The following is a 14251-nucleotide window of genomic DNA, read 5'->3' on the forward strand; positions in this document are numbered from 1 at the left end:
TTACATGGGCCGAGCAGGGCCCGATAATACCTGTAAACGAGCAGCGATCTGCTAGATCGTCGCTCGTTTACTGGGCCTATTACACGGCCCGATAATCGTTAAACAAGGGCTGCAAGGACATCGTTACCGATGTCCTTGCAGCCCTTGCATAACTATATACATTACCCATCCACGTTTCAGGGCTGCTGCTGCGGTCTTCTCCTCCCCGGGTCCCGCGCGCTGTAACGTCAGAGTGGCCTGTCAGCTGACAGGCCACTCAGCCAATCACAGGCCGGGACCGGCGCGGCCTGTGATTGGCCGGGCGGCCTGTCAGCTGACAGGCCACTCTGACGGTACAGCGCGTGGGACCCGGGGAGAAGACCGCAGCAGCAGCCCTGGAACGTGGATGGGTAATGTATATCGTTAGTCGCCGCCCGCTCACCGCTATTACACGTAGCGGTGCGCGGTAGGCGCCCGACAAAAATAGGTCTAAACCTATATCAACGATCATTGTTGTATTTATTACATGGAGCGATAATCGGCCGAATCGGGCCGATTCGGCCGACTATCGTTCCATGTAATAGTACCCTAAGTGTGTCTTTTCTTATCATCAGCTACAGATAACAGTTTCTATGCAGTGCTGGGCTGTTGTGCCCTTTCACTCTCTTAGCTTCAGTTAAACAGTCTTTTATTTAGGAAAGATTTCCCTGCTTCTTTCCGATAGTATCTAACAATTGGCCTGAATATTGCGACTTGTGCAGCCTATTCTTGTTAGAATTTGGAAGGCATAAAATCACATATTAGTATAAAATCATTGTCGTATTAAACAATAAGTAAATACCTTGAAAAAATTAAAATAAAAAAAAATTGATGCATATTCAAAATACTAGCACCATAATAGTGGTTGCGGTCCACAGACTTTAATTATCTGGAGGAAATGTGCACATCACTGCTATCTGTCTAATATGAAATGGAGCACAATTATCCAATCACATTGCCTTGTATATGAAGCAGTTAGACATAGTGAAGGGTAACTCATGCACAGCCCACAGATGCCATGTCTAAATAAGAAGAAATTAATCAGCATTTGTGTTTTCTGCTTTATGTGGTGTAAGATGGAGCATTTTACTTTACCCTGGCCTTGGCTTATGATGCTTGAAATGGAAACAAAATCATACACTTATAGTTTATAGATTTTTATTTGTGTACAGAAAATTTCATATTTTGCATGTTTCAGTCCTTCAGTATCTTGACTACCATGAAATCAAACATCATCAAGTGAAATGCAGCCATAAGGCAAGATCATAGTTAAAGGTACACTTCAGGCAAGGCTTATAACAGTGTTATACCTAGTGCTCGATTGGGGTAAAACCAAAGAGAGAGTCCCTGTGATAGGCCCCACCCCTCATGCCCTGCACTAGACATAACACAGCATCAGTTTTGCCCAGAGCAGTTCTGTAAAAATAAAAAAAATATATAATACAGCCAGTAATGTCACTGTAACAATATGGTTCTGTTCATATTGCGTATGCAAGATCCTACATATTCAACATAAATAAAACAATTCTTACATAGACAATTACTCCAGGGAATTCCTACTCTGTATACTATTTTTTTTAAATAAATCCATCAAGGACTTTTAACTGGCAAAGCTGAAAATGCAATTTTGAAAAAAAAAATGCGACAAAAACAAAAAAACAAAAAACAAAACTGAAATAAAAATAAGTCAGGAGAATATGAACGCTGACAGTAACACCACAGTAACAAGTGTAAACTGTAAGATTATTAAATGATAACTAAAACACTATAAAATAATTCTCATTATGAATATGGGAACTAGTGCTTGATAAACCTCACTGGTGGAAAGTAATGGCAAAGCATTAAAAAAAACATCTTCCAAACTCCCAAAAAGGGGTACTATAGAAAAAATAGAAGATTTTTTTAAATTAACTGGTCACAAAGTTATACAGATTTGTAAATTACATCTAATTAAAAATCTCAAGTCTTCAAGTACTTATGAGCTGCTGTATGTCCTGCAGGAAGTGGTGTATTCTTTTCAGTCTGACAGTGCTCTCTGCTGCTATCTCTGTCTGTGACAGGAACTATCCAAAACAGTAGAGGTTTTTTATGCGGATTTCCTACTGCTCTGAAAAGTTTCTGTCACCGACAGAGGTGTTAGCAGTGAGCACTGTGTCAGACTGGAAAGAATACACCACTTCCTGAAGGGCATACAGCAGCTGATACGTACTGGAATGCTAGGGATTTTTCAATAGAAGTACATTATAAATGTATATAACTTTCTTATACAAGTTGATTTAATCCCCCCTCTCCGAAGTACCCCTTTAATCAGACCTATAAATAGTGTCCTTTCATAGTGTGTGTGTGTGTGTGTGGGGGGGGGGGGGGGGCAAAATGCAATTCATATCCAATGGAATTACATGTCTAAAAGCAAAGAAAAATCCATGTTTCCTGTCTGTTAAATAGTTACTACAAGTTCAAGTACAGTATACAGAACCAGTATGTCAGTCCTTAAAGGGAAACTATAAGCAGGTTAGAGGATTGTAACCTGTTGATAGCTCCCAGGTGGGCATGGGGCGCTAAGAATGAAGGTATGTGTCTTACCTTCATCCCCGGCGCTGTTCCAGTGCCATTTATTCTGAAATCTACTATGTGTACTGTAGATACAGTCAGTAGCAGTGGACATTTCTTCATTTTATTAAAAATAATCTGCTGGTTTTGTTACCTGGTGCATACTGTATCCTGTCAACTTGGCAATAAGCTTGAGCTAGCCGTAAAAAACGATATACTGTGGTTTACTAGTCATAATCCATTTCTCCTGTAACTTCAAATATTGATACCTTAATTTCCTAAAATTTCACTCTGAAATAACTTTGCTCCTACAAAAGCAATTAGGACAGCAAAGACTGCAATAAGAAAGTAGACAATTTTCATCCATTCTTCTCTCTTTCCCCAAGATGTTTGTAGGAAGGCCTCGCTGCGCTCATCAGGGGGCTTCGCTCTTGAACTGGAACCATTGTTCAGCAAAGACTTGCAGTCCTGTAGAGAAAGTGATCAGCATGTTAGATGCTTGCAAATGGATACATTCTACTAAACGGAGCATTGATCTGCTGCTTTTGGGGGGGGGGGGGGGGGGGAACCTAATGTAAAAAAGATTGTGATATTCTAATAACACAATAGTACAGAGGCCCTATTACCGTTATACCAGCTAGCAAGAATCCAAAGAATGGCTGCATCCAAGATTATTGTAAAGGACATTTTTCTCAAGAAAAGAAACAAAAATACATATATATGTGTGCCTTGGTGTATAATTACATATACACACACACACACAGATACAAACATCTCACATACACAGAACATAAGACCACTGATCAATATACACTTGTTTCTAATGTTTGTTTATAGGGTGTAATACTTCGTCTTACTGACTTAGACAATTTGTAGGGCATTTTTTTAAGGTAGATAAAACCATTTAGCCAGCTAAGGATGTTACAATACTAGACAATACCAGAAATTTAAGTTTGACACCAGTACCAGGCCAAATATGTTTATTTAAAAAATAAAAAAAGGGAAAAGGGGGGGGGGATTTATTAGAACTTTTATTATGAGAGCTTTTTAAATTATTATTTTTTTTACACTTTTTAAGAACCCTCTAGGAACCTTTTTTTTTTTAATCAAAAGTCCAATCTATAGATCTATGCAATGCTATATAGTATTACTACAGCATTAAATAAATCAGTGAGATCAGTGCTCCGCTAATGGAGTCTGAAGAGAAAGACTGCAGAGGGTGAGTATCGTCCTCCAGCTGCGATGTGACCTATTGGCACCCCGCAGCCACATTGCGAGGGTGCCGATCGGTCACTTGGCAGGCACCTGTCAATCATCCATTTCAATGCTTAAATTGCATTACATTGCAACATTGAAAGGATTAAATGACTGCCGCTGGCGGGATCACGGGTGGCAGTCATTAACCCCTAGACGACCTAGAGCGTACTGGTACGACCGGGAAGTCTGTCCCCTGAGCGTACCTGGCCCTGACGCTCTGACCTATGAAGGTGGTGGGGGAGGTCGGCTGCAGTGAGCAGCCGGCACTAACTGTTAATGACAGGCTGCAGCGTGTCATTAACCCCTTAAACAATGCGATCACGGCGTTTAAGTGTAAGTGACAGGGGGGTCCCCTGTCCCGATAGTTGTAACGGACCGCCGGAGGTCTCTCACCTGCCTCTGTGTGGTCTGATTGGCGATCTGCTCACTGAGCCTGCACAGACAGGCTCAATGAGCGGATCGCCTATCACAGTATAGATATTATATATGTATATATATATATATATATATATATATATATATACACACATATACATAGGCATAGCAATGATCAGTATATGAGTTCAAACAAATAAATGTACAAGTCCACCAAAGGGACTTAAAATGTGTAAAAAAAAAAAAAAAGTAAAATTATAGCACTACCCCAATGCCCCTCCCCCCAAAAAAGTTCAAATCACCCCCTTTCCCAATATATAAATAAAACATAAAAAATAAAACATAAAAAATAAACATATTATATACCATAGCGTGCGTAATTGATCTATTAAAATATATCAAGCGTCATCACTAACGGCGTAAACGAAAAGAGCGTGCCAGGATTACCGATTTTTTGTTACATTATATATATATATATATATATATATATATAAAGTTAATAAGAAGTGATCAAAACGTCCGATCTTCACAAATATGGTATTAAAGGGAATCTGTCACCGGGGACGCGGGCACAGAGCCTGCCCAACCCCCCTGGATACTTACCCTTTCCAACGAGTCCCGTTCCTGAAGCTGGTCCCGGGACGAAAATATCAGCACCCGAAGCCTTGCACGCGCACTGCTGAGAGGAGTCCAACACCCATAGAGAATGACTGCTCCATTCATCCTCTATGGGCGTTGGACTCATCTCCGCGGCTCGGGCGCTGATATCTTCGTCCCCGGACCGGCTCCAGGTACAGGACTCGTCAGAAAGGGTAAGTATCCTGGGGCTGCACCAATGGGTCGGTCGGGCTCTGTGCCTGCGCCCACGGTAACCGGTTCCCTTTAATAAAAACTAGATATCATGGCGGAAAAAATTACACCACACACAGCCCCGTAGGTGAAAAATAGCGTCACAATAGGCCCATTTTATTAATAATTGCAAAAAAAAAAAAAAGGATAAAAAAAATATATATAACGTTAGAAAATATGTGTAAACCTGCATGTGGTTGTTTTTGGACTGACCTATAGAATAATGGTATCATGTCGCTTTTACCATATAGTGCATTACGTAGACACAGGAACCCCCCCAAACGTTACCATATTGCATTCTTTTTTACGATTTCACCAATTTATATCTTCATAAATAATAATTTTGGGGTTCCATCATACATGTTATGGTAGAATGAAAGACGCCATTACAAAGTACAACTACCCCTGTAAAAAACAAGCCATTACATAGAAAGAAAACTGAAAAAGCTAGAGCTCTTAGAAGAGGAGGAGGAAAAAACGAAAACGCAAAAATGACAAATTTGCACGGTCCACTGGGTCATTTTGGGCCTGGTCCTCAAAGGGTTAACAGTTGAGGCCTGCTCCATATAGTTGCCAACCCCCGCTGCGTATGGAGCGGCTCAGTAGGGGTTAAATGCCACTGTCAGTCGTGCCAGTAGCAAGTACACAGTAAAATAGCCAGCATGAGTGATTGCTCTGTGCTGGCTATTTAAACTTGCCACTGCTGTGGGTGGTGGGTGGGCCAGGCCGAGGTGGTGATGGGGGCGGGGAGCAGCACACAGAAAACATGGCAGGCGCTCAGCTAGCTGTGGTAGCTAAGCTGTCTGCCATGTTCTTTGCACTATTCTCTATGTTAATCTGTGCTAGTGTCCATTTACACAGAAAGATTATCTGACAGATTATCTGCCAAAGATTTGAAGCCAAAGCCAGGAATGGATTTGAAAAGGGGAGAAATCTCAGGCTTTCCTTTATGACCTGATCTCTGTTTAGGGTCTGTTTCTGGCTTTGGCTTCAAATCTTTGACAGATAATCTTTGTGTAAATGGACCCTAATGGTGCATCTACACAGGCAGATTTATCTGACAGATTTGAAAGCCAAAGCCAGGAAAAGACCATAAACAGGGAATGGGTCATATAGGAAAGACTGAGATTTCATCTCTTTTCAAATCCATTCCTGGCTTTGGCTTTCAAAATCTGTCAGATAAATCTCTCTGTGTAAACACACCATTACACATCCAAATCAGCCAAAAATCTTGCTATTGCAATTGACTTCAAATTGCTGATTGTTGATTGACAGAGGGGAAGTTTTTATTGAATCGCATTATTAGATTCAAAATAGAGAGTGTGAACATAGCTTAAACCATACAAATATTAGATCCCAAATAAACCATCAATCATGCCTAAACATTTCAAAGCCCCAACCAAATCTACATGCTGTCTATTACAAAGCATACTTTAGATAATTGTAGCTTCAAACATTGTACAGTTCACAAATCTTTGCTTGTAGATTTGTATGAACACCTTTTGAGGACCACTAATTTGAATTTTAAGAGTCCGCATTAGAGTTTCTGCCATTGCCTACAACGCTTATGGGCTTACAAAATATCAATATGAGGGGAAATCTATGCATGAGGAGGCTTGTACTTGTAATATTCCTAAATTACTTCTAAATTTCAGAGCTGATTTTTTTCACATCTTTCTTAAAAGTGAAAATGTTGCCAATTTGCACAAATTTTGTAGGGTTGTTTTTAGGATACAACACCAAGGACAGAACCAGAGGACACACATGGCTTTTGAATTACCATTTACATGGTTAATGGAGTAGTCTCATCTGTGCTAAGTCCCATAATCCTCCACCTGTATGACATTGACTCTAAATCACACTGTGCATTTCTTAGTAGCAATTAGCTCTGTCTGTTCATTTCTTGCCTTTGATATTCTTTTCCTTCAACATGCTAATAACTGTTTACCTCCTAGAAATGCTGCATCTGTGTGGGGTGATGAAGACAGACAGCGCTGAGTGTTTTTGTCTGTGAATTTGGATGTAGTGTCTGTGTCGTGCTGTTCCGAGGAGAAACTCACAGCTTTGCCTTAGCGTCGTGCTGCAAATTAATTTTCCTTCAGATTTCATTCAATCAGGACCCAATGTTCATTATGCTTGGAGAGGGGAAGAGTGAAATTACACTTAAACGCTATTCACTTGCCTCTAGGAAAGCCATTATGTAAGCATTCTAAGATTAGTGGGAACATCAAGTATTTTTTTCTCTGTGATTTACAAAATGTTGATTTGTTTTAGTTTCTAAGAGATATGGCAGTGGAGTTGTGATGGTGCAGCACACATAGCAGTCTTTTTGGAAAACTGCCACTGCAGCTTTTGTGCCAAAACCAGAAGTGGATTCATATGGGGTGGAAAATATAAAGGGAGGACTTGTACTTCTCTTTTCTATTGGACCCTCTTCTGGTTTTGGAACAAAAACTGCTGTGGCAGTTTAAAAAAAAAAAAAAAAAAAAAAGCTGTGTGTGTTTCTAGCCGAACGTGGACTTTTAGATGTCTATTAATATTTTCACCCTGCTAATGTTGATTTATTAGTCTTAAAGGGGTTGTCCGGCGATAAAAAATTATTCACAGAATAACACACATTACAAAGTTATACAACTTTGTAATGTATGTTATGTCTGTGAATGGCCCCCTTCCCCGTGTTTCCCCCCACCCATGCTAGACCCGGAAGTGTGGTGCATTATACTCACCGCATCTCGTGTCATCCACGGTCTCCGATCCTCAGCAGTGACGTCTTCTTCGGGAGGCCGGCGGATCTTCCCGAGTGCCGGCCGCCCTCTGCAGCGTCATCCGAAGCTCAGCCGCGATTGGCTGAGCATAACTGTGCTCAGCCAATCGCGGCTGAGCAGCTGATGACGTGGCCGCGTCATCAGCCGCGATTGGCTGAGCACAGTTATGCTCAGCCAATCGCGGCTGAGCTTCGGATGACGCTGCAGAGGGCGGCCGGCACTCGGGAAGATCCGCCGGCCTCCCGAAAAAGACGTCACTGCTGAGGATCGGAGACCGTGGTCGGCACGTGACAGGTAATGTATAGCGCACCACACTTCCGGGTACACGGGTGGGGGTGGTGGGACACGGGGAAGGGGGCCATTCACAGACATAACATACATTACAAAGTTGTATAACTTTGTAATGTGTGTTATTCTGTGAATAATTTTTTATCGCCGGACAACCCCTTTAAAGACAGATTTAATAATATACTCATTAACGCTAATCCCATATAAAGAAAGATCAATACATGATTACTATCTGTTTCCGCTAATAACTACCACTAATGAACAATTATGTTAACTGCTTAAAAAGCCTAAACACCTTCATCTCAAACAAATTCTGACAGTGACTCTACTAAAAACAAATTATTGTAAAGTTTCTACAAATGGAAGACACAAAGCTCCTATTACTCGGGCGATTGAGAGGAGCAAACGAGCGCTGTCAGCGCTGCGAGCCGGTAAGAGCCGAGGGGGCCGCCCAAGTGATCGCTTGATCGTCCAGCCTATAAAAGATAGTTGCGGTCTGCTGCCGCCGCTCCTGTTCTGCTGAATCACAGCAGCAGATCGTTGCTATTTAAGTCGTTTGTATTTCAACATATTGAAAGACAACGACAGACAACATCGTTCATGTTGGCTGATCGTTGTTTTCTATTACACAAGACAATTATCGGCCAAATATGGCCAATAATCATTTTGTGTAAAAGCGCCTTAAGGAGTGTTCATAGCAGGGTTGTACAACATGCAGCCATCCCACTGTTGCAAAACGACAATTCCCATCATGCCTTAGGGTATAAACCCACACACCGTATATGCAGCGTATTTACTACTGCGATACGCAGCAAATACACAGCAGATACGCAGCAGATTAGATCTAAATAACTGAACACAGCATCAAATCTTCACCATCACATCTGCTGCGTATTTGCTGCGTATACGGTGTGTGGGTTTATACCCTTAATGTGGGAATAGCTGTGCAATAGTTGCTGTCAAATGAGATGTTCTGCAACAGATCTGAGCAGGGAACTGGCAGGAGATCTGTGGGAAGGTAGTAGGCAGGAGAACTGTGATGGACAGCTGAGGGAAAGCAATGTATTATAGAAATAAAATTATAGTACTGAGCAACTGTCCAACCAGGAAGTACAGAATTAAGATTTTGCTGGCTTTAGTACTGGGCAGACAGGTCAGCAATGCTATATGCTTCTGTAGCATGTTTATGTTTTGAGCTGATGTCGGAGTGCCCCTTTTAAGCTGGCTTCTCAGCTTTTACAATACCAAGATGATTCAGCTCTATGTTAATACATCATTAAATGAGGCTATACTCCTGCCTCAGATGACCTTCCTATACGATTAATTTCAGATTTAGCGGTAGTCCATTACAGTGCCATCTCATTAACTGCGCTGTTACATATTGTATAAAGAAATATACCAAATTATTTCTTCTATTAAAGTGTAGGCTGTATACATAAAGTGTACAAAACACAGTTATTTCTTACCTATTCACATGACAATATATATGCAAGTCAAGTCAATGTTAGACAGACTTCAAAGCACACTACGGGCTTTTTTCCTATAACATGGTTGTCTGAGGGATATTAATATGAAGAAAAATACATCTGATCAGAGTTTTGGATGATCTGTTTTTGAAGTGAATTCAAAGAACTTCTCAGTTGGAACCAAAGTCATCAAGCGCTAGAAACCTGTCATGTGTCTGCGAGAAAATTATTTAACTTTCCTTGTCCTCACAAGCGGTAATGGTGTGCTTTCCGTTCACAATGCATGTCTTATTAGTTGCCAGCACAAATGGCAGCTGAGAGATTTCATGATGAGGAGAGCGCAGTGTGACACTACAAAAGACTCCTAAAACTAAACCTCCAATGTTTCTACCCATCTAAGTGAGAAAAACATGATTGTTCTCCTGAACCCATTTTATTAACTTACAGTAATCCATTGTCATTGCGTCCTTGATGAAACTATATACAGAAACAGCAGCGAGTGCTAAAGCCAACAAAGGCCAACACAATGATTGGCAGAATGCGGGTACTATTGAATTGGAATATTATGATGTGATGTTCAGGAAACATCTTTTTTTGTTTTGCAACCATGTAGCTAAATAAATTTGCAACATTGCAAATAGTTTTCATAAAAAAAAAAATAAAAAAAAAAGTAAATTTTCTGCATACAGCTTTTATATTGACCTACGTGTCTCCTTGGTTACAGAATGTAAACAACTAGTCTTCCATGCGTGTGCTATACAGCTCACTTTGCTGCCTCTTTGTACTACTCTCTGTAGACAGGTATATGGCTGAATCAGCTCTGAATAAAAGCATTAACAAAAAGCAGTATAGCTGTTTGAATAACCCGCATTGGCAAAGTTACTTAAAGCGACTCTGTACCCACAATCTGTCCCCCCCAAACCACTTGTACCTTCGGATAGCTGCTTTTAAGCCAAGATCTGTCCTGGGGTCCATTTGGCAGGGGATGCAGTTATTGTCCTAAAAACAACTTTTAATCCGGCAGCGCTGTGTCTAACGGCCGGGGCTTACATTTGTATATGCATTAGGCTGGCACACCCTCTCTGTCCTTCCTCCCCACCCTCCTCATCATTAGGAATGATCCAGGAGCATTTACTGCTGTTTGAGCTTTGCACAGGTGTATTAACGATCCAGCCCATGTTTATTATACACACAGGTGGGGAATAGGAAGCAATCTGCCGGGAGCATTCCTAAAGATGAGGAGGGTGGGGAGGAAGGACAAAGGGGGTGTACCAGCCTAATGCATATACAAATGTAAGCCCCGGCCGTAAGACACAGCGCTGCCGGATTTAAAATTGTTTTTATGACCTGCATCCCCTGCAGAACGGACCCCAGACAGATCTTGGATTAAAAACAGCTATCCGAAGGTACAAGTGGTTTGGGGGGGTCAGATTGTGGGTACAGAGTCCCTTTAATTTTTCTTTATATGAATCAAAGCAATGAAAATATGTTGTAAAAGAGGACATAACTTTTAAAGTCATGATGGATCTTATGATGGATCCTATTCTATAAGAGCACTACTAATATTTCAATACCTTCATAACAGAAAAGGCTTCAATTACTCGTCTTTACATTGGGAATAATATCTTAGATATTATGAGATATTTAGCAAGCTATTAGCCTTCTCTCAAGCATGTACCGCTAAGCGTCATGGGCACAGGTTTTAGGCTAAAAAGCTATTTTAAAAAACATTAGTAAAAATTATATAACCAAACAAGCAAAATGTCAATGCTAGCCTCCTAAGCTGACAAGCTAAATCCTATCTCGCCTTACATTGCAGGTACTGTGCGACTAAATGGGCTGAGGGACCAACACACGTGGTGGGAACTAATGGCAAGGGATTGGCGGTAATTACCCTGAATCACAAACCAGCAGTAATTCTGGACTCCAAATTAGAATAGCGGGCACACATGAAAGGCTTAGATGTCTTTATGTGCCTTCTGTGCAAGATAAAATAAACCTGAGACATTAAATGAATTAAATTGCTGAAAATAAGGAAACATAAATCAAACGCAATCATGGAACAAACTGGAAGATAAGCAGGAAAGAAATCCCATATTAATCTGCTAAATAAAAGAGAGAACACCACATATTCTTCCTCTGCGAGAAGGGAGACGGATCCTTTCATCTTGTTTTGGCAGCGGCAAAATAAACACCAGGCTTTGCTAATAAGGTATATTATAAATTATTAAACCGTTCACTCTATGATCAAATGCATTTCAGATTATTTTTCTGAATAATTCTCCCCTCCTGACTGCCAGAAGAGATACATTTGGTGGGCTCTTATATAGCTATTCATTGATCACCCATCTTTGTGAGGCTCTTGTCTCGCACTTTAACTGCAGAGCATGAAAGAGAACACATTCACATCAAAACCTCAGCTCTGGCATCTGCTGATCACAGACGAGTTCTCTCCTACCCAAGACTAGGCTCCATGTTAGTCAACAAAGTCCTGGTAATGCTCTTGCAGTGAACTGCATTTTATCATAATACGTTGAATAAAATATTCAGCATTTTTTGAAGAGTTTGTCTTTATTGACTTAATAGTGAAGATAGTGTTAGAAAGGTTAACCGTGTATGCAAGAAGTGTTTTATTGTGTAACATCATTATATCACGGACACTGGCGTCTACACATTACAATTACTAATCCCTATAAATAATTACATTTACCCCACAAGGTTTGGGCAACTCCTTTATCATGATCACTGCTATAAAAAAACAACAACATCATTGTGATATTAGGGTCTATAAAAATGCATTGAGCAGTTTGCTTCAGTTGGAAGCTATCGCTTTCCTTCTTTACTGGGATTTCTGAGTGATTTTAAAATATACCTTTCCCTCCATTGTATATAATGGAAATCTCCCGGAAATCACTTTTAAAACTCTTCAAAAACCACTCTAAACACTCTGAAAAGGCGCTACTGCAAAAAGCCTAGGGGTATCTCTAACTTTACGGCTCACACAACTGTACTATGGCTCCGTTTTGTACAGAACTATAAAGGAGAGCCACAGTGAGGTAGAAGTCATTAAGTCAGAGATATGTGGAGGTGACAGATTGTGGTTAAACAGTAAAGGGTCTGGCAGAGGTGAAGTGAGAGTAAGAGTTGGGTTAGTCGAGCAGCAAAGTTAAAGGAGTTATCCAGCGCTACAAAAACATGGCCACTTTTGCCCCACTCTTGTCTCCAGTCTGGAACTGAGTTTTAAACCCCAAACAACCTGGAGACAAGAGTGGTGCAAAAGTGGCCATGTTTTTGTAGCACTGGATAACCCCTTTAAGCATAGACTGGACAGGAGAAAGAGTGTCAAGGCGCATTTACAGAGATTTATCTAACAGATGTTTTAAGCCAAAGTCAGGAACAGACTATAAAAAGGGAACAGGTCATAAAGGAAAGACAGAGATTTCTCCTCTTTCCCAATCCATTCGTGGCTTTGGCTTCAAAAATCTGTCAGATAAATCTCTCTGTGTAAACACACCATTAAAGCGACTCTGTACCTACAATCTGCCCCCCCCCCCCCAAAACCGCTTGTAACTTTGGATAGCTGCTTCTAATCCAAGATCTGTCCTTGGGTCCATTCGGCAGGTGATGCAGTTATTATCCTAAAAAACAACTTTTAAACTTGCAGCGCTGTGTCAAACGGCCGTGGCCTAGAGTATCTGTGCCCTAACTTTGCACCACCCCTCCGTCTCTCCTCCCCACCCTCTTCCTCATTAGGAATGCCGCAGGCTGCTTTTTTCTATTCCTCTTCAGTGAACACTGCACAGGTGCCTTAACGATCCAGCCCATGTGCCATGTTCTCACAGCTGATGAATAGGAGACAATCTGCCTGTGCATTCCTAATGATGAAGAGGGCGGGGAGGAGGGACAGAGAGGTTCCCTTTAAATGGAAGGCTAGGAAAGAAAATGCTGTAGTAGTCCAAGCAGGACGTAATAAGAACCTGTACCAGCAGTTTTGAGCGAGTGTTGAGAAAAGAGCGGATTTAGGAACTTTTTTTTGGTGAAGGCAGCAGGAGGTGATCAGGGTCTGAATGCGTGGTTTCAATGACAGGACAGAGTCAAAGGTGACCCAAATGCAGCAGATGTGTGGTCCAGAGAACATTGAATGTAATTGACAGGATATGTGGGGGATGGGGCAGAAAAATAATCAATTATTTTTCATCCATGTTGAGTTTTAAAAAGCATGAGGAGAAGGAGATATAGCTGACACACACTCTGGGATCCTGGATAGCAGAGAGGTAACATCCGGACCAGGGAAATTGAGTTGAGTGTCATCAGCATAGAAGTGGTACTTAAAGCTGTGGGATTCTATGAGCTTCCCAATGACAATAGTATAGATGAAGAAGACAAGAGGCCCTAGGACAAAGTCTTAAAGGACACCAACGAAGGGGGCAAGGTGAGGAGGTTTAGTGTGAGCGGGAGACACTAATTGTGTGGTTGGAAAGGTAAGAAGAGATCCAGGAGAGGGCCAAGCCAGTGACATCAATGTGTGATCCTGTGTTATCTGCCTCCAGCTTTATAAGGCCAGGCTCTCACACTGTGGCCAATGTGTGATCCTGTGTTATCTGCCTCCAGCTTTATAAGGCCAGGCTCTAACACTGTGGCCAATGTGTGATCCTGTGTTATCTGCCTCCAGCTTTATAAGGC

At 41.3% G+C, this 14251-nt stretch overlaps 1 protein-coding gene across 1 annotated transcript in view; it reads right to left on the reverse strand.

Moving 5' to 3' along the window:
* Positions 1-1159: 1159 nt before the first annotated feature.
* CDKAL1 (CDK5 regulatory subunit associated protein 1 like 1) overlaps positions 1160-14251 on the reverse strand; it is a 679847-nt gene continuing 666755 nt past the window's right edge. The window contains 1 exon segment of the mRNA XM_069957933.1: positions 1160-3036. Coding sequence (XP_069814034.1) covers positions 2839-3036 — 198 coding nt within the window. The 3' untranslated portion in view covers positions 1160-2838.

This window comes from Dendropsophus ebraccatus, chromosome 2 (assembly GCF_027789765.1).
Source record: "Dendropsophus ebraccatus isolate aDenEbr1 chromosome 2, aDenEbr1.pat, whole genome shotgun sequence".
Classification (NCBI taxonomy): Eukaryota; Metazoa; Chordata; class Amphibia; order Anura; family Hylidae; genus Dendropsophus; species Dendropsophus ebraccatus.